Source organism: Maniola hyperantus, chromosome 13, assembly GCF_902806685.2.
Source record: "Maniola hyperantus chromosome 13, iAphHyp1.2, whole genome shotgun sequence".
In the NCBI taxonomy this organism is placed as follows: Eukaryota; Metazoa; Arthropoda; class Insecta; order Lepidoptera; family Nymphalidae; genus Maniola; species Maniola hyperantus.
The window spans coordinates 7,529,638-7,549,359 of NC_048548.1; the positions used below are offsets into that span (position 1 = coordinate 7,529,638).

Genomic DNA, 19,722 nt, shown 5'->3' on the forward strand with positions numbered 1-19,722 from the left:
TTTTTACGGCGCGCCCGAGGGTTCTGACATTATTAACATTGTCAATACTGAAAAATGCGTCTCTTGTGCCTCTTGCGGTTGTATGCGATCTCCTTTACTGCAAAAATACAGCGCTTAGTTGGCTTGAAAGTATTGTTTTGTATGATGTTTGTTGACAACATTTACATACAATATTTTATGCACGAACTATTGATGTAACGGATTTCAAGGTTCGTCGCTTGCTGTGATGGACGGCATGAGATATGCATTAGGATGATTTAGTCAAGGCTTCTCTTAATTATACTGCATCCATTTACACATCATTACCATCCTCCAATATATCCAATATATTTTCCTATTATTATTTTTTAAATTATGGGTGTCAAGTGTTTTTAATGATCAACAAAGCTTATATTTAATTCTATTCGATGCTGCTCTTGATTAAAGATTAGATGATTTTGCTCTATAGTTATAGGTATCTATACTAATATTATAAAGAGGTAAAGTTTGAAAGTATTTGTTTGTGGGAAGTAATCTCTGGAACTACCGAACCGATTTTGAAAATTCTTTCACAGAATGGAAAGCTACAGTATTCCTGAGTGATATAGGCTATATTTTATTTTCAAAAAAAATAGAGATCAAAAACTATTATGCATAAAAATAAATATGTATCGGTTTTAGAATGCACAGGTAAAGCCCTCTCATATCATATGATACCCCACTTGGTATAGTTATTTATAACTTTGAAATTGAAAATACTAGTATTTGTTCATGAACACATTTTAATTTAATTTTTTGTGATGTAACCACAAAAACACTGTTTTCGGATTTTTCCTTTATTGTGCTGTAAGACCTACCTACCTTCCAAATTTCATGATTATAGGTCGACGGGAAGTCGATGGACTGACAAAGAACAAAGTAGGTACGGAACCCAGAAAAATAGTGAAGCTAATTTAATACATAGGTAGCTAAGTGTAAACTATCGCCACACTAACGCTCCACTCTTAGTTCTAACCCATCCATCCAGGTTATAATTAGCAGTAGTGGAAAATGAAAACTCACTCTAGGTATAAAACTAAACTAGGTCTATGCCTACAGCATAAAATGTTGTTCTCTTGGGAGTTAAAACGCTATACCGATTGCTGTTTTATGTTAAACATAACACTTGAATAAGCTCGGATGCTGCGCCTTTTCTCTTTTATACGACTTGTTATGACTGAAACGGGGGTGATTTGCATGATTATTCCGTGATTTTGCTCAATTATTACTTTAGAAGTTACACAGAAATTCATTTTCCTTACCATGTGATTTAAATCTTTTCACTGGTATGCTGAATTTGGCGTTAAAAATTCATATCACATTATAATATAATAGTAGGTAGGTAGGTAGGTAATAGTAGGTATGTATGTATACTTATCTGAGGTATATACTATCGGACTTCGTCCGCGTGGACTTTAGTTTTTAAAAATCCCGTGAAAACTTGTTGATTTTACGGGATCTTTAACTAAGTATATCCGTGCAAAAATCACATCGAGCCGCTGCGGCGTAATTCAAGAACAAACCAACAAACAAACACACGTTCTCATTAGGACCTCCTTCCCGAGCTTTTGGCTTTGCGCTTTACAATAACACTTTAGGGGTAGGACGGACAAGACATAATACACTAATTACACATCGCGGAGCGCGACGGCTACTGTGCGTAAACCGTGACAGGGTAGATTCTTTTGACGATTCAAAAGCACTCGTAAAAGTATATTTGATTTAAAAAAAAAACTATTTCTATTAGATAATAATATATATATTAATATATATAATATATTATATTCTTATCTAATTATATCTCCTCTTCGGTGTCGAGATCCTTGGTCCGTGGGGTCCTAGCGCTATAAGACTTTTTAAGGAAATAGCAAAAAGGTTAGTCGACATCACAGGAGACCAAAGAGCTGGCAGCTACCTCGGACAAAGAATTAGCCTAGCTATTCAAAAGGGGAACGCTGCCAGTATCTTCGGAACCTTGCCTAAAGGGTCTCCTTTTAATAATATATTTAAGTTATAATATTATATTTTTTAAGGTTTTAGTTTTAGTTAAAATTAATAAGCATTTTATGTCACATTTATATTATAACCATTCTTTTGTTGTCTGACAGAATTTCTCGCTAGTGAAATAAATGATGCAAAAGGGCAATAAAGGAAGTAAATAAACTCTTTCCGATGGCCGTCAGGCGATATATCAGCGATTATGGCTATTTATTGGCTATTTATTGGTTCCACGGCCAATGGAGCGTAGCACCAGTAGAACGTTGGACTGGCCATGAGGGATTTTGATGAGGAATCGCCCTTTGGTTGCGATCTTTCTTTTGATTTAATGATAAACGAAGAATCTTTTAGGTCCTGGATATCTAAGGCTGAGATCTATAGAGCGCACTTTGACTTTGCTCAGACTTAAGATACTGTTAAAAGGAGACGGAGTTATATCGCTGACATAATTCTGTCTCGTTTTAATTAAAACTTGAGTGAGCAAAGTCAAAGTATGGCTCCCCACACGGCTCCTACGCGCGCTCCACAATATGAACGCCTAATCTATTACAAATTCTAGAAGCCTAGTTAGTCACAACTTCTAGAAGTAGCGTATCTGTATAAACTCAGCCTTGACAAGCAAACTAGTTGATACCCTCGGGTTTTTAAAGATCCCGTGGAACTCTTTGATTTCTAGGATAAAAAGAATCTATGTTCATCTCTATGATACAAGCTATCTCTATGCGAAACTCCATCAAGATCGATTCAGCGGTTGAGCTGACAAACGGTAACAGACAGACATACTTGTGCAATTATTATAATAATACTCAATGTGCTACCTAGTCTGCGACAGGTTGAAATGGCAATCGGGGCAAGAGGCGCCCCACACACCCGTACGTCACTCGCGCTCGCCCGCACCGGGTTAGCGCGAGAGCTATGCGGGTGTGCGGGACGTTCCCTCCCCGTATGCCATTTCGACCTGTCGCGTACCATACATGGATTTAATTAAAACCGATTATTTTTTCATTAAAACCTCGTAAGTAATAACGTTAAAACACTTCGGTATTAAAGTGGCTAATAAATTGTCAATGCCAGACGGTAATAACGACGCGTGCGCAGTGCGGTAATATACACATAAATCTTATAATTAACCCCCAACCCTTATTAACTACATAAATACGGTCTGCGGCGCATATGTTAAAACTTTATGCGCTTAAGGCCCAACTCACACTTGGGTGCTGTTAAAAACGAACTACAGGATGCGGCCGAAAGTAATGTTCATCGCCCTTTAGAAGGAGATAGCAGATTTGTATTGTATTTTGTCTCATCTGTCGTTGAGACCAACAAAACGTTATATTGGTATAAGTGACAGAGACAACGCTCTACAAAGCCGAAACCATGTACCTACTACCTAATATCACCCTCTACTTCCCTATAATTTGGCATAGTTACTAGAAGGCTGGTCAACTGGTCTATCGTACATTCGCTCAAAATAAATAGGACGCGGAGTTGCAAAGTAGGTACACTACTAGGCATAGTACTAGAATCCTCTGAATCTGGGTATGCCTTAATATTAAGCTATATACTTCAGAACAATATCCAGGCCTTAAACTGTTCCAGGATTTGCATAATGCCTCTTGTATTGAATCATATTGGATAAAGTTAGCGCGGTATACTGTTAGATAGGTATATTAAATTCTGCTTGCTCTATTAAATTACGTTCAGATAATGTTTTTTCCAGAAAATATGTTTCAAAAAAGTCTTAAATACCTACTATTTATTGTTTGAAAATTGCATTATTTCATCATCATCATTATCACCATGATCAACCCCTCGACGGCCCACTACTAAGAACACTCACAGGTCTCCTTTCAGAATGTCACTAATCAATTATTGAAAACGAGATAATCGTTCAAAAACTAAAACCTAACTAAAGCTATATTAAATAATGAATTATTTATTAACACTACGGACGAACGGTTTACTATACAAATGTTTATAGTAGATTAAATTGTAAGTATAATATGTATTTCCAGAATTTACACAGGACATGAAATGAAATGAAAAGCTCGTCCTTTTATTTTATACTAAACTCGAAACAATTGTTATTTTATTCCATAGTATCCTTCATTTGTTTGGCAATAGTAGCGGGTTTGTAGGTATATAAACAGTTCGAGATAGCGCATGTGACGTGCGGGTGTGCAGGGCGTCTCCCCGCCTCATAGCCCGATTTCTAACTTGACCTGCCGCGTACTATATATGTGATTGGGCGCGCACTTGTTATACGGATTTTAATATTAACCTACTCATAAAAAAACCGGCCAAGTGCGAGTCAGGCTCACGCAATGAGGGTTCCGTACTACAGTCGTATTTTTTCGACATTTTGCACGATAATTCAAAAACTATGATGCATAAAAATAAATAAAAATCTGTTTTAGAATGTACAAGTGAAGACCTTTCATATGATACCCCCACTTGATATAGTCACTCACTTCGAAAGTTGAAAATACTAATTATTAGTTCATGACCACAATTTAATTTTTTTGTGTGATCTAACCCTAAATTCACCGTTTTCAGATTTTTCCCCAAATGTCAGCTATAATATCTACCTACCTGCCAAATTTCATGATTCTAGGTCAACGGGAAGTACCCTGTAGGTTTCTTGACAGACAGACGGACAGACAGACAGACAACAAAGTGATCCTATAAGGGTTCCGTTTTTCCTTTTGAGGTACGGAACCCTAAAAAGTAACGAATCACCGAAAATGACCCAATATATTCATGTTTATTTTATCTCTGATTCTGCTAAACATTTCTATCAGCAGAGTTATAGGTATCATACGGGGGTTAGTGGGATATTTAATGGATCGCGTGTCCAAAAACATTAGGACAATAAAAAGTGAGTCATCCCATTTTTACTTATCGCATTCGATCGACGCAACAGATGTCATTGAATTCACTTCTTTATGCCTTTTTTGTTGGTGGCACTAAAATATCACATAGTTAATAGGTAGGTACTTACAGTACGCGACCAAAAGTGATGAACTTCAGGAAGAGACAGCAGATTTGTAGAGCACTGTCTCGCTCGTTAAAACCGACAAAGCGTCATCTGGGTATGGGTGACAGAGACAACGCTCTATAAAGATGAAATGTCATTCTAAAGGCTGAATTTCATCACTTTTGGCCGCGTACTGTACATTAAGCTGTTCATAGAGATGCATTATTCATAGAGAACTAGTGGTGGTACCTACCACCGTAAAATCAGGAAACACTATATAGAAGATTGATGTGAAATAACCTTTCCTATAGGAGAAATTATCCTTATGAAATTCCGCCAACAATCACTCGTATTTATAGACTTACCTACTTTATATTTTTGTGTGTGTAAGATAGGCATTTAGGTATTTATATGGATAGGAGTTTAAGGCCAAGCATTTATTTACCATGATGATGCAGTATTTTACGCGTTGGCTGGTCACCCTAGGATTTTTCCTAAGATTAAATAAAAAAATATCATCCTACCAATTTACAAGGCTTAAGGTACCTATTTAATGAAAAATTATAAATAATATTATCATAAAATGTTCCCAAAAAATTTGTTCGTGAAGCAGTTATAAAACTGCTGTTAAAACCTCAGGTTTTAGGGCTTAGGAATGACATGAAAAATAATGAAAAAAAAAACATGAAAAAGACGTCGGCAACGAAATGAATGTTGTTGTAAGAACTCATTTATCAAAACGTCCGGAGACTAACTATAGCTCCGAGAAACGTTTTATACCAGACTTATCCATTGAAGATACATATGTATATCTACTCGTATTTTTCACTATGGTTCCATAAAATAAAGTAGGTAGTTACTTACATATGTAGTAAGTAGGTAGTTACATATGTATATCTACTCGTATTTTTCACTATGGTTCCATAAAATAAAGTAGGTAGTTACTTCGCGTTGCAAGCTTGAGCATCTGCGCTCTATGAGTACCTATATTTCCTTCTGAGTTAGCTTTCCATTGAATTCCATGTTTCCTCTATGGAACAGGTGGCAGATACTACACTTCTCGATCTGATGAAATGCCTTAGGCTCCACTAGGCTTATCTTTATTTCACATCGAGGATCGTAAGTATCCACCAACGCCACGCTTTGTTTGGCCTTTTTAACGGTCCATATTATGCAAAATCTTGTTAACTTTGGAAGCTTTTTATTTCATAACTAGCTGATGCCCGCGACTTCGTACGCGTGGATTTAGGTTTTTAAAAATCCCGTGAGAACTCTGATTCTCAGTATTTTCCGGGATGAAAAGTAGCCTATGTCCTTCCCCGGGATATAAGCTAACTCTGTACCAAATTTCATCAAAATCGGTTGAACGGTTGAGCCGTGAAAAGCTAGCAGACAGACAGACAGACAGACACACTTTCGCATTTGTAATAAAAATATGGATTAAAAATAGGTAATGTTTCATCTTTCAATAGGTATACAATTTCCGCGCCTGGATACAACTTCCTAAATAATTACATACTTTAATATTTATAAAACTGCTTGTACTGAACCATTTGTTCAGAAACTGGACTCCAGCCCAACGAATTTATTCTTAACCCGCTCGATCCATTTGATGCTAGAGAAAACGACGTATTTGTTTTTGACAGGCTGAATCCTTTTTAAGATCAGATTCTATTATGAAAGGCTTTGTTTGAGTGACTTTTAGAATCCATTCTTTCGAAGTTATTCATCATACCTAATATTCTTCTTAGTTCTTTTCTATTTTTATAATATGATAAACATATCGTTACATACCGAATATACGAATGAAATCAAACGTGACCCAAACAATGGATGGTTCTTTTTGTGTATTAATAATCTTACTAACCAATTAACATTATAAGGGTATCCATTCGAAAGGGGTCAGATGATACAGGTCAATAAACTCTGGTGCATTCAGTCGTGACTCCGGTGAATCACTTTGTAACATTAATCTCTCTAAACAAAATCAGTAGAATTTTATTGTTGCTAGGTACCTTCGTGCACTGGTGCTAAATTAGGTTGTACACAAAACACTAAGCTAAACTACTAAAAATAATGCTATCTTTTTCTCAAGAACCATTGTAAAAACGATAGTAAGTAGGTACTTACTCCATATTTTAGACTTGCCAATTTAATTTATTTTGAAGATTTGTGTAACTAAATGAGCGTTTATTTTTCTAATTAATTTTTTAAATAATAATCCATACTTATACTTATTACTTATAATAAATGCGAAAGTGTGTCTCTGTCTGTCTGTCTGTCTGCTAGCTTCGGCCCATCCGTTCAACCGATTTTGATGAAATTTTGTACAGAGATAGCTTGCATTCCGGGGAAGGACATAGGCTACTTTTTATCCCAGAAAATCAAAGAGTTCCCACGGGATTTTTAAAACCTAAATCCACGCGGACGAAGTCGCGGGCATCATCTAGTATTATAATAATTATGATTAGAACTTAGAAATATATAAATATATAATATGGGTATTGATTGTACAATCAAAATCAAAATACAATCAATACCCATATTATAAATATACGAGAGTGTGTTGGTCTCTTGGTTTATTTGTTTGTCCTTCAATCAATTAGCAACGGAGCCATGGATCGACGTGGTTTTTTCATGGGTATATAATACCTGGAGAGTGGCAAAGGCAAAAACATTTCATCCTGGAAAATTAAAGAGTCGCACGGGATTTTAAAGACCTAAATCCACACAGACGAAGTTGCGGGCGTCGGTACTAGACCTGAATAAAAAATTGAGGGCTAAGACGAGAATGGAGCGCCTTTTCCTTTTATTACGAACATTAATACTTAATTGTAAAAGCAGTTCAGCGATCTAGACGACGTAAAAAGGAATGAAAAACGGAAACTGCGACAGAAGAAAAGCATTAAAACTCAACCTTGTCCGAAAGGCTAGTACCTTCGAGGACTATAATTAGCTGCGAGTTTAAAGAAAAAATACAGAATGGTGTTTTAAATTTAAGCGTCTGAAATAAAAATTCATTTCCCAAAACTCTTTCTATGTACGTGCGCCCCTTTTTATAATTAAAATAAACTTATTTTACCAGACTATTGGCAGACGTACCCAAAAGGTTTTCTACGCTGATATCGGGGAAAAAATAGTTTCCGTTGAATAAAATGATGTTACTCTTTTTTCCAGATCAGGAAGAGGTGCAGCGTATGCATGTTCCGAAGGGGAAGGCAATGCTCCCAAGTCATGTTGTGGCCGGCCTCCGCTAAGGCTATGTGTTCTCTTCCTGGGCGTCGTGGGCGCCTGCCTGGTGGCTGCAGGGGCCGTGTTAGGAGCCCTGAGGCCGCATCCTCGAGCACCCCTCACATTACTGCTACTTATGATAGGTAAGCAAATTAAAAGCCTCCTAAACCTTAAAAATAGTTTAGTTAGTGCAAGGAAAGTGTTTCCTAACGCAACGCTTTCTTGAAATTTTTGGATGTTCTCTTGACTTTATCAGTGAATCAGGAGTATCATTTATGGCCATGGTTCGTTGATATATATCACGATATATACATTATATCAACTTACATATACGTAGATATATATTATAATATCTTACGATATTTACCGTCAATACTATACCTACAGAGCAGATCACGATAAAAGCTACTACTTTCCCGAAGTGGCAATCTTGTCACAAGTTTCACAATACTTATTATTTTAATTTTGTTAAGATTTGTTGACTATAGATTAAGTGAATTCGAACTGATTATGATATTCAATCATAATTGATTGTGAAAATTGGTAATGAATTTAATCTTCTTTGTATAAAACCATTCCTGTTACTTATATGTGGTAGATGCATCCGACTATTCGTAAGTACTTGTAAAAGTTTATACGAATAAAAAAGATTTTCATTTTCATTTTTCATTTTTCATTTTTCATTTTCATTTTTCATTTTCATTTTCATATAAAAGAATCCTAGATTTTTCATGCTCAGAAAGTAAAGTGTCAATATCATTGAACGAAAGCGTTTCCAAATCGTGTCAGAGCTGAGTGCCGATAATGCCAAATACTCTTATATTCAGGTGTCGTTAACTTTCAATTGTACGCAGATCCAATCTGAAGGAAAGCTGATCCTTTGAAGGAAAAATGTGATGAAGAATAAAAAGAAAAATACCTATTATGATAATAATAAATAGGCGTCCTTTGAAAGATAAACAGGAACAAAAATGTGTTAAAGATAGATCCGTACTAATATTGCGAATATAAAATGCGAAAGTGTAGTAAATAATGACAGACGGACAGACACAAGTCTGTCCGTCTGTCATTATCATTTCACGCATCTAACTTTTAACTGATTTTGTTGAAAGGTACAGAGATGAGAGACAGCTTGCGTCCCGGAGACGGTCATAATACTTTATCCCGGGAAATCGGAGTTCCCACGGAATTTTTAAAAAAGCTTAATCGACACGGACGTAGTCGCAGGCGTTATCTAGTACCTACCTAATCATACTATAAACTTTCGCCGCTTCGAGGCGAAGCCAGGTGAAACTTGTAAATCGAGTGAATTTTTTCACTGATAAAGTCTTTGATCGTTTAACAGTTCGCTTCACGTTTCACGCTAGCACCGCTTTTTTCTTTTTTTCTATCGATCAAAGTTATACTGTTCGATAGGTACCCATCTAGGCTATTTTAAGTAAACTGGCGCTGTGTGACGCTGGCCTGAAATCGGCGCTGTGGTCTTATAAGTGGGAGATCCCGGGGTCGATTCCCGACAGGGGCAATTTTGGGAAATTTTAATTTCTAAATTGTATCTGGTCTGGCGAGACGCTATGGCAGTGGCTGTTTAGTAACTAGCCCTACCGGCAAAACCGTGCTGCCAAGTGATTAAGAGTAGGTACTGGTACTATGCCGTGCAGAACCCGACAAAGGGTAGATAATATGGCTCTATAAAACTTGTTCCTTCCTTCCAAGTTAGCCCGCTTCCAGCTTAGACTCCATCATTACTTATCACCAGAGGAGATCGCAGTCAAGGGCTGACTTTTATTGGAATAAAAAAGCCTTATCATTCAAATTAAATGGTACCTAGGTAGATGCCGAGCATAAATAATTGCTTTGAAACGCCGCAATTTTATTTTCATATTGGCAATTTCTAAATTTTATCACAGTATAAATTAAAGTGGGAGATTACCACAGCTGCCATTTTCCCGACAGTTGTTCACAGTTTACGGCGCTCACGTTCTAATATTAATATATTTGGCTCAAAAGCGGCGCCGCTAACAAATGTCCGTAATTAAGCATGAAACAATCCGACGAACCTCATTGGATATTCGTCCTGCATATGACAATAACAACTCAGGCCCGAAATCTCATTACGTCATTCACAAAGTCGCGTCCGCCCTTCATCGGGCGAAGTTTTCAATTAAACTTCCAATGAGTTTTGGAGCTGAATTAATTGGATTTTCATTAGCGTTAGGGACAAATGATGTTGTTACAGAGAAGCGATCTATTGTTGTGACGCTGGAGCAATTTGTACGCGTCACTCAGCTGCGAACTTCACACATCAAAATTGAGTGACGAGCTAACCAAATATTCGTCATCCTGTTATGTAGTACAATTTGCTCCCTTCAAAAAAGAACGATAAATGTTGAGTTTTTTTCTGATGGTTCGCTTAGTAAAGCCCTTTATGTGGACGATACCGAACTGGGATTTAGAAACTAAAAATTTCATTGGCCTTCTCAATTTTAGACAAGTCTTAAGACTCAGGAGTATATTAACGTAAAGTTATTTGTTCAAAATTAGCTGGTTTTAATTGCCTTCAGATTGCAATATTAACTCTGCGGGTTATCAAGAAACGCAGCAGCGTGTCAAAAGCCAAGTTCTTTGTTCTTTCTACTACATATCAAATATGAGTACATATTTGATATGTAATCTACTAAGTAAATTTTTTATATTTTTTTATAATTGTTTAGTGTTTTTACCTACACTTCAAGGAAATTACTAAATAATTTTAAATACATATCAAAAATTGCGTAACCGGCAGGAATCGAACCTGCATCTTCTGGGTTCGCGCCCGTTGCCTTGACCAACTCAGCCACGGTTTCGCTACGCTACTAAGTATGTATGAAGTATGTATGTATGAAAATCTACTAAGTATAGTAGATTTTCAAAATATTTTGTGAAGTCGGGTATTATACCTAAGGGTATCTACTTGTGATAAAAAAGGTACTATTAAGTATCCTGTGATAAAAGCTCTACAGTAGAGTGGACCCGATGTATACCTTTATAGAAAGTAATTCCTCTTTTCACTATGAACTTCAATAGCACAGGTACAGTATAAGCGCGATCAAAGAACTTAGATTAGTTTTAGAAATGACAAAGGAGCGTGAAATTGTCGCCGCACAAAATAATAAATCAACTGTGCGCGTTATTGTAAAAACAGGCTTAATTGAATAGCGTATATTATATATACTTTAATTTACGTCTATTGGTACCACTACATATTATACTTATTATGTGTTTTCGAATTATTTCTATGTGTGATACCTAATATGCTAAAAATCGACGATACGGTCTTCTGGTTATTACCAGAAGATCGTATCGTCGATTTTTCGGAAGCTCCTCAAATGGTATCTGCGTTCTTTATTAAGAACGCAGATACCATTTGAGGAGCTTCCGAACAAAAACACTTCTGAACAAAATACTTTTTTGTCGGGAATAAACCGGGATCCGGATGTTTTTGGTCCACTAAATACAAATCTGAACGCATTTCCAAACAAATTTGAAATTGAGTTCGAAGGTCATGATTTCGATCACTGAAATACCCAAATAAAACTGCGCTGAAATAAGTCCAAAGTCGAGTCCACTGTAAAACTTTATTTCATGCAAATACAACGTTTTGTTAGCTAGCTCCTCATTTCTATTAACTTATTCAGAATTCTGTGAACGCGGGAGATCAAAGCCGGAACGTATTGTACGTGATCACAAGCTCGAAAAATAATAATCTAAATACCTACCACCTAGTCGCTTGCTCAGCTTGGTGCGTGAAATTTGTTAACGGCTTTGTTGTGTCAACACTAATACGCGTGTAGTTAAATGAACAGTACAGTTTTTTCATTTTTATTTATAGCGAGCTTTGAGCTGGGGCCATGCACCTTTGTGTAGAGCTTCTCATGTCGACTAGATAGGTAAATATCTATTTAATAGTAGGGTGTAGGTTAGTAGGTACGTTTTTGATGTTAATTTAGCTTTAAGGCCTCATTTAAGAAAGCTCAGAGTCATTTAGCGGGCAATGGAGTGCGCTGTGCTCGGAGTTTTTCTACGTGTTCAAATCTGAATTGAGAACCAGATTAACCGATATATAGCCCAACGGGTCACGAAGCTGAAGTGGCAATGAGCGGGGCACAGATTTGGAAAAACCTACAGAAAACCTACCTTGCTTATTAGCCTCTCTCATAGGCTAGATTGTAATGGTAGTAAAGTACTGGTGTCAGTACTTTACGACAAAAAAAAAAAAAAAACTTACCTACTCACTCAGTCTCACCTTAAGACACGGAACCCAGAATACCTAAATGCCAATTTTCATATCTCTAACTTCAAAAACTTAGGATTTTCATAGAACCCTTCCACCTCCATTTTACTCCCTTAGGGGGGGAATTTAGTTAGATCCTTTCTTATCTGATACCTACCCCCTAAAAATAGCCTACATTTCAAATTTCAAGTAAAAATAACAATTGTTAAAACTTTTCTATAAAAACATTGCCCCCTATTTTACCACCCTTAAGGGGGGAATTTTCCAAATTGAATTATACAGATTTTTATTATTTAAAGCTAATAACCTAATTGTCGATTTTCACGTCTCTAACTCCAAAAATATAGGACTTTCATACAACCTTGGACCCCCCCCCTTTCACACCCTTAGGGGGGGAATTTTTCAAAATCGTTCCTTAGCTGACACCTACGTCCTAGAAAGAACCTACCTTCCAAATTTCAAGTTTGTAGGCTTTATAGTTTCTGAGATTTCGTGATTAGTCAGTCAGTCAGTGAGTGAGTGGTATTTCTCTTTTATATATTTAGATTATACCATAATATTTTTTACAGGCATAGGTGTGGTGCTAGTAACCGCAGCAGGCCTAGCATGGCGACTAGGCGCTCGCGATGCTCCCTGCGCCTTGCTGGGGCTGCGACGGGCGTCGTGTCGGCGGCTCGTGCCTCGACTGCCGCCCAGCTACGCGCGCCCGCACCACCCCTACGCAGCCATGCTGTATCCGGAGTTCCATTATAGGCCTCCGCCACCCACCTACCAAGCTTCTATGCAAGAGTATAGACTCAGGTAAGATTTATTTATTTATTTGCCAACCAGAAAAGATTACCTACTTACAACATGTTATCCTAACCTAATTCCTCATGATCATCATCATCGATCCATCACCGGCTAACTACAGTACGTACGGGTCTCCTCTCAGAATGAGAAGGGTTTTGGTCATAGTCTACCACGCTGGCCAAGTGCGGATTGGCAGACATCACACACCTTCCAGAACATTATGGAGAACTCTGAGGCATGCCGGGATATACTATAATATATTAGAATTCTAACCTAATTCCTCAACTAGGTAGGTATCACATTTTGTTAGGTTGTTGTTTTGTAAGAACAAAATGTGATACTTTCGAATTACGAATTACGAATTCCGATCTTAAAACCGACGCGACAGCAGCACGCGGATTCACGTCAGTAAAAAGAAACTGTACAAAGTTCCAATGTGCGTTGTTGCATAGTGTGAAATCTTGACTCTAGCAACTCTAGCTCATCAGACGCGCAATTTGCAGCCGGAAGGTAGTGAATGGTGCAAACAACAGCGAGTTTCCCGCGCCGTTCACGGATGGCTCACGGGCATTCGCGCCGCAATCGTTAGTATTATAATTCAGTGGCCGCAATTCGCGCACGAGTGAAGAGCGGGCAATATTATTAATACCAATATTGTTGCTCGACCCTTACCGTTACAATGCCTTTGTATTACAATACCTTTAAGGTGTGATTCCGAACCACGCTGCACGCAGCAGCGCTGCCGCAACAGTGCTGTCACCAGCTGCCACAGTCCTGTCGCAGCAGTACTGGTCCCAAATTATCACCACTGGTATCAAAATAAAATAGTTCATCATCTGAAATATTCAATTTAGACCGAAATTGCCCTTACATCATTTAATTTAGAATAATATGTTACGAGATATCACAAAATTAAAATAATATGAAATATCGTAAAATTAAACGATACCACAAACAAACAAACTACATTGCACCCATGCGAAGCCGGGGTGCAAGTAAAGTATAAAAAGCAACTATTTCTATTGTTTAAAGTTGTAACAAATGTTTTATACAACCTGCGAGAATACGAGTTGAAAAGCTTAAATCAAATTTCTAACAATCGGTTCCAATGTTGCCTTTGCAAGGCTGTAACTTTAGAACGCTGAGAACTTAAGCTGTAGAACTAGAAAGTTTCAAAGTATTTATCGGAAATGTTTGTTTGCAGGTTACTTCTCCTCGACAGAAGTGCGCCCGCGGTGTCGCCGCCTCCTACTTACAGATCCAATTCAGCAAGTCTAGTCAGGTAAAAAGATTTTGTATAATAAATGATGACCTCATTCCTGAAAACGTAGCCATGACAGATCTCCGCGATAGACAGACGATATTAAACGAGACGCAAGGAGACGCTGCTGGATCCAGTACCCGTAGTATAAGATTTTACGTTACACCAAACGTTGCTAGAATTCGAGAGTCGAAACACTTCTGCGTTATAGTAAACTGGATCTTAAGTGCCTTGTTTTAAAGCTCAAGTTTGTCTACACATCTACAGCCAGTGCTCCAAGCGGAAACCTTGCGAAATTAAAGTCAGTGGAAAGTAAATTTTTTGACTTCAATTCAAGGCTCTTTAGGTCCATTTTACTTTGATGTTATTGTGTTTCGATTCTCATGGCCACGGCATGTGGAAGACCCTAGTAGGTGCGCCGTGTAAGAGATCTAGATGCCCAGTGTACCTTTATCGGTTACGACGACAACGTTTCATTTTCCTCTCTAATTAATCTGAAGTAGGTACGACATCTATAGACCATATATATGTTCTAGAACAAGTAATAGAGAAGTATGAAGAATATAGACGCCCACTTTACTTGGCATTTATTGATTATGCCAAGGCATTTGACTCTATATCTCATAATAGTATGTGGAAAGCTCTACAAGAATGCAATGTTCCCAATGATGCTATTGAAGTAATAAAAAATATATATAATAACAGTGTAAGTAAAGTGAAACTGGACAAAAAAGGTAAAAAAATAAATATATGTAGAGGTGTAAGACAGGGCGACCCACTCTCACCTAGAATCTTTATAACTGTACTTCAAAACATCATGAAAGACTTGAATTGGTCCAAGAAAGGTATTAACATAAATGGTAGCTTCCTAAGCAACCTCAGATTTGCTGATGACATTGTTTTATTCGCTGAGACAGCATCACAGCTAGAGTCAATGATAAACGATTTGTATTCTGCTAGTAAAAAGATTGGCTTAGAATTAAACACCTTAAAAACAAAAGTCATGACAAACAATTCCAATAAACCGATACAAATCAACAATGAAACTCTAGAATATGTAACCGAATATATTTATCTGGGAAAACAAATATCATTCAAAAAATCTAGACATCGCGATGAAATTGACCGACGTGTGACCATGACCTGGAACAAGTTCTGGAGCTATAAAGAAACATTAAAATCAAACCTTCCCATAAAACTGAAAAAGAAAATTCTTGACATGTGTATCTTGCCTTGTCTCACATATGCGTGTCAAACCTGGGTCTTTAACAACTACACTAAAAATAAGATACTAACATGCCAAAGAGCTATGGAGCGAAGTATACTAAACATAAAGCGCTTAGATAAACAAAGAAGTACGGATATAAGAAGAAAAACAAATGTTGTGGATGCTTTAAAACATAGTAAAAGACTAAAATGGGCATGGGCAGGTCATATCGCGAGAATGGATACGCAAAAATGGACAAAGAAATTGTCTGCCTGGTCTGGCCCCCGGGGAAAAAGAAAAAGAGGCAGACCGCTGGAACGTTGGGCAGATGAAATAGCTAGCATAGCGGGAGAAAATTGGGTCAATAAAGCTATAGACAGAAAATTGTGGAAAAAAATGGAGGAGGCCTACACTCATAGAGAGGTCCTTAATAAAAAAAAAAAAAAAAAAAAAAAAAACTTAATACATAATATTATAAATAATAAATAAAACATATATTTATAGTAACTTAACATTAAATCAAATAATACATATAAATAATAACAAACTATAGACATAAATGAAAGTGTGTGTTAATAAGTGTAAGAAACATTATTAAGGAACAAAAAGGCTATAATAATAATAAAAAAAAAAAAGGTACGACATCTGATAATCGGGGGAGGATTAATTCTGTAAAATACCTGATAGCTAGTAATATTACCTACTCCTGCCGATGCGTGGCTTCACTCCTGTGGAAATCCGCCCTTAAATCCTTATCAACATTTGCATTATAAAGTGAACCTCTGTAAAAAAAATCAGCTTTCTAGGTCCAAGGGTTTGGGCTGGGCCTGGATGAGTTTTTGATGGTTTTTATTTTTATATGTAGAATAGAATAGAATAGAATAGAATAGAATAGAATGTTTTTTTATTCATGTAAACTTTTTAAAAGTGCTTATGAATAGTCAGGTTTAATTTACCACTGGTTCGGAATGCCGTCCTACCGAGAAGAACCAGCAAGAAACTCGGCGGTTGCTCTTTTTAATATATATATATTTAGATGTATATTTAGATGTTCCACTTTCGCCCTTATTAGAAAATTTAGCACTAATAGCAGCTATAGTAATAGTGTAGTGTGAATTTCAATCCGCTCTATAGATGAACTAGTATCTAAGGCAGAGGTTATAAATGATCTAATGGCATAAAATGAATTAGCAACAAAAAAAAGTTTGAACTTAATTACTTTGTCTTGTTTCAGAGGATCCACGGGAGCAGTGTGGTGCGGCTCCGAGTACAGCGGCCCGCCATCCTACCGAGCGCCTCGCGTCGACCCCCCTGTAACAGTCACGGACACACTCCCAACTCTAACGTCCCTAGAACTCAAATACAATGACGACACGATAGAACACCTCCCTAAACCCACAGAACAAGAAAAAGACCCTGACGAACATCTCGTCACAATAGTTCACACAGAGGCGCAACCTGTGATTGTTACGGTGTCTGGATCAACGGCGCTTAACGATTCTCATATACAACCGCCTTCCGAAATCGACATATTGGCACATTTATAACAAACCAGTGGACTTCTAAGTGTAGAAGACATGAGGATTGTATCTATGAGTGGTTTGTACAGTGATATTTTGAGTGCTATTTGTGGGAAGTGAAGTTTGGTGCCCATTATTAGGTTTTATGGAATATAAGTGATCATAACACAATATTATAGATGCTAAAATGGTATTAGGTTACGTAGGTATACAAATATATAAATGTGTTACAGTGATAGGTTTTATGCTTTTATATATTTGTATACTATATTTGTTTGACAATTGAAGTGGATTTAAGTACCTTATTATCATATAAATAAGTTTTATAAAATGTAAATACAAAGCACTGACGTATAGGTACCTACCTATTGATTTGCTTGGATAAGTTAAAAACGTGCCGTGTATAAAGGTAACAAAAGAACCTTATATTAAACCAAAACCTTCACCGTAATGTACAACGTATTAAAATGTTAATTATTTAGTGCCAATGGTTGTTTAATATTTACGTATAATTTTTAAGCTTCTGATTCAAGTAACTATTATTATCCTTATATTTTGCTAACACTTCGCTAACCTAACCATATTTTAAGCTAACCATATTTTATTTATAATTTATTAAATTATTCTATTTAAAAATAAATTATCAGGATTCATTTATCCTCCTTCATTATCTCCATTTGTTTTGGTTAGTGTTAAAAATAATAATGTTGATTCCCCCGTAGCAGTAGCTGAATCTTTCACATGAATTTCCTTTTCAGAAGCATAGATACTTTGTAAAATTGTCTGCTGGATTGAAATCGTGTAATACTATAATATTAACTTTTTGTTTATTTATTTCTAGTTCTTTATGAAATAGTATTCAAATTGATATAGCTTTAAGGCAATGGATTCTATGTAATAATTGTAAATACGGATAGATACCTTTTATGAATTACGGATGAAGGCACGAAAACCATAATGTATCGATATAATCAATTTATCTTTGTTTCTAACGGCCGTCGCGTATAGTATTATTAGATTTAGGAATCATCTATGAAATTAAAAATTATCTTTCAATAATTTCATTGTGCTTTGTGTCACAATCTCTTCTGGGCTTCGCGCTTCGCAGAAACATAACTTTTATAGCTCGCAGAACGCTGCCAAAAATATTTATATGAGTTAACAAATATAGACCTACTTACAATAAAATTCACATATTTACCTATCTATACTATAAAGAGGTCATTTTTTGTAGCGAGTAATCTCTGGAACTAGTAAACCATTGGGTAAACTTTTTCACCAGTAAAAGCTATACACATAGTGGCATAGTCTATACCTATTTTATTTCAAAGAAGTCGGTTAAAAAACTAGAGATCCTCCCTACGAAAATTGCAATAAGCTGTCCGTGCGAAGCCGGGGCGGGTCGCTAGTACATAATAAATTTTCTGAGGAGTGTTTCTCGGTGAGCTAATTAGACCAACAGTGAATCAGACTTACTGCGTAATAGATGACTTGGACGAAATGAGAATTCGACCTAACCTTAGAAGCCAAAATTTACATCGCGATTCTTATAATGAGACAGAGGAACAAAATAAAAAGGAACTTTTTATGTATAATATGTCTATGTAAATAGCGAACAAACAAGCAGGTAAGCGGGTCACTGATATTGAGTGATTACCGCGCATGAATATTTGCTGCACCAGAGGAACCGCCAATGCATTGCCGATTTTAATGAATTTGTTATCCGCCTTAAATAACCCCATGTTGAAATCTACGAGGAACACCACCGAAGGTACTGGGAAGTTGGTTCCACAATTTCCTAAAGGAAAACATTTCTTGTCTTCATTTAAATAAATATATATGAATACGTGACTCAAGCCGCCTTCATACCTTTACAATAATAACTTCAGTGTGGATTATATATACCTAAGTCTAAGTTGTATGTATCATACCTGCTGTTACTATTAAAAAATGTAACAATAGTAATTATAATGTAATGTAATTATATGATGTACATAATGTTATTTGTAATATAAGAATAAATAAATCTTTAGTGAAATAAAACTGTGTTTGTTTACGACATTTCCTCCTACAAGCTTTAGCTTTATGAAATGCTACAAATACCTACCATTTTCTAAGTCACTAAGTATGTTAGTAGGTACTATTATAGTATATTCTGTAGTATATACTATAGTATATTGTGCTTTAAGTCTAGTACACAATGACCTCAATGTTATTTGCCTCGATCAAAAAATTGGCTATAGATAGATTTGTTATAAACTGAAGTTTCATAAGCTATAGTTACGTTACATATTATATAGTTCTTTCGAATATCTGATAACTATGTATAAGGGTACTGGCATAAAGAACCTGGTTCCGAAGGTCCCGGTCGGTGCGAGTCGCTAACGATCGGTGCAGGTAAAATAGCTCCATGTATTTATCTTATGAGCTCTCACATAAAGAGAT

General features: G+C 36.5%; 1 protein-coding gene across 1 annotated transcript in view; it reads left to right on the forward strand.

The window, feature by feature from the left end:
- Positions 1-18,837, forward strand: part of LOC117987390 (uncharacterized) — a 156,524-nt gene extending 137,687 nt beyond the window's left edge. The window contains exons 3-6 of the mRNA XM_034974393.2: positions 8,171-8,367; positions 13,067-13,298; positions 14,494-14,571; positions 16,992-18,837. Of these exons, the coding sequence (XP_034830284.2) occupies positions 8,171-8,367; positions 13,067-13,298; positions 14,494-14,571; positions 16,992-17,304 (820 nt within the window). The 3' untranslated portion in view covers positions 17,305-18,837. The remainder of the gene's footprint in view (positions 1-8,170; positions 8,368-13,066; positions 13,299-14,493; positions 14,572-16,991) is intronic.
- The last annotated feature ends 885 nt before the right edge of the window (positions 18,838-19,722 follow it).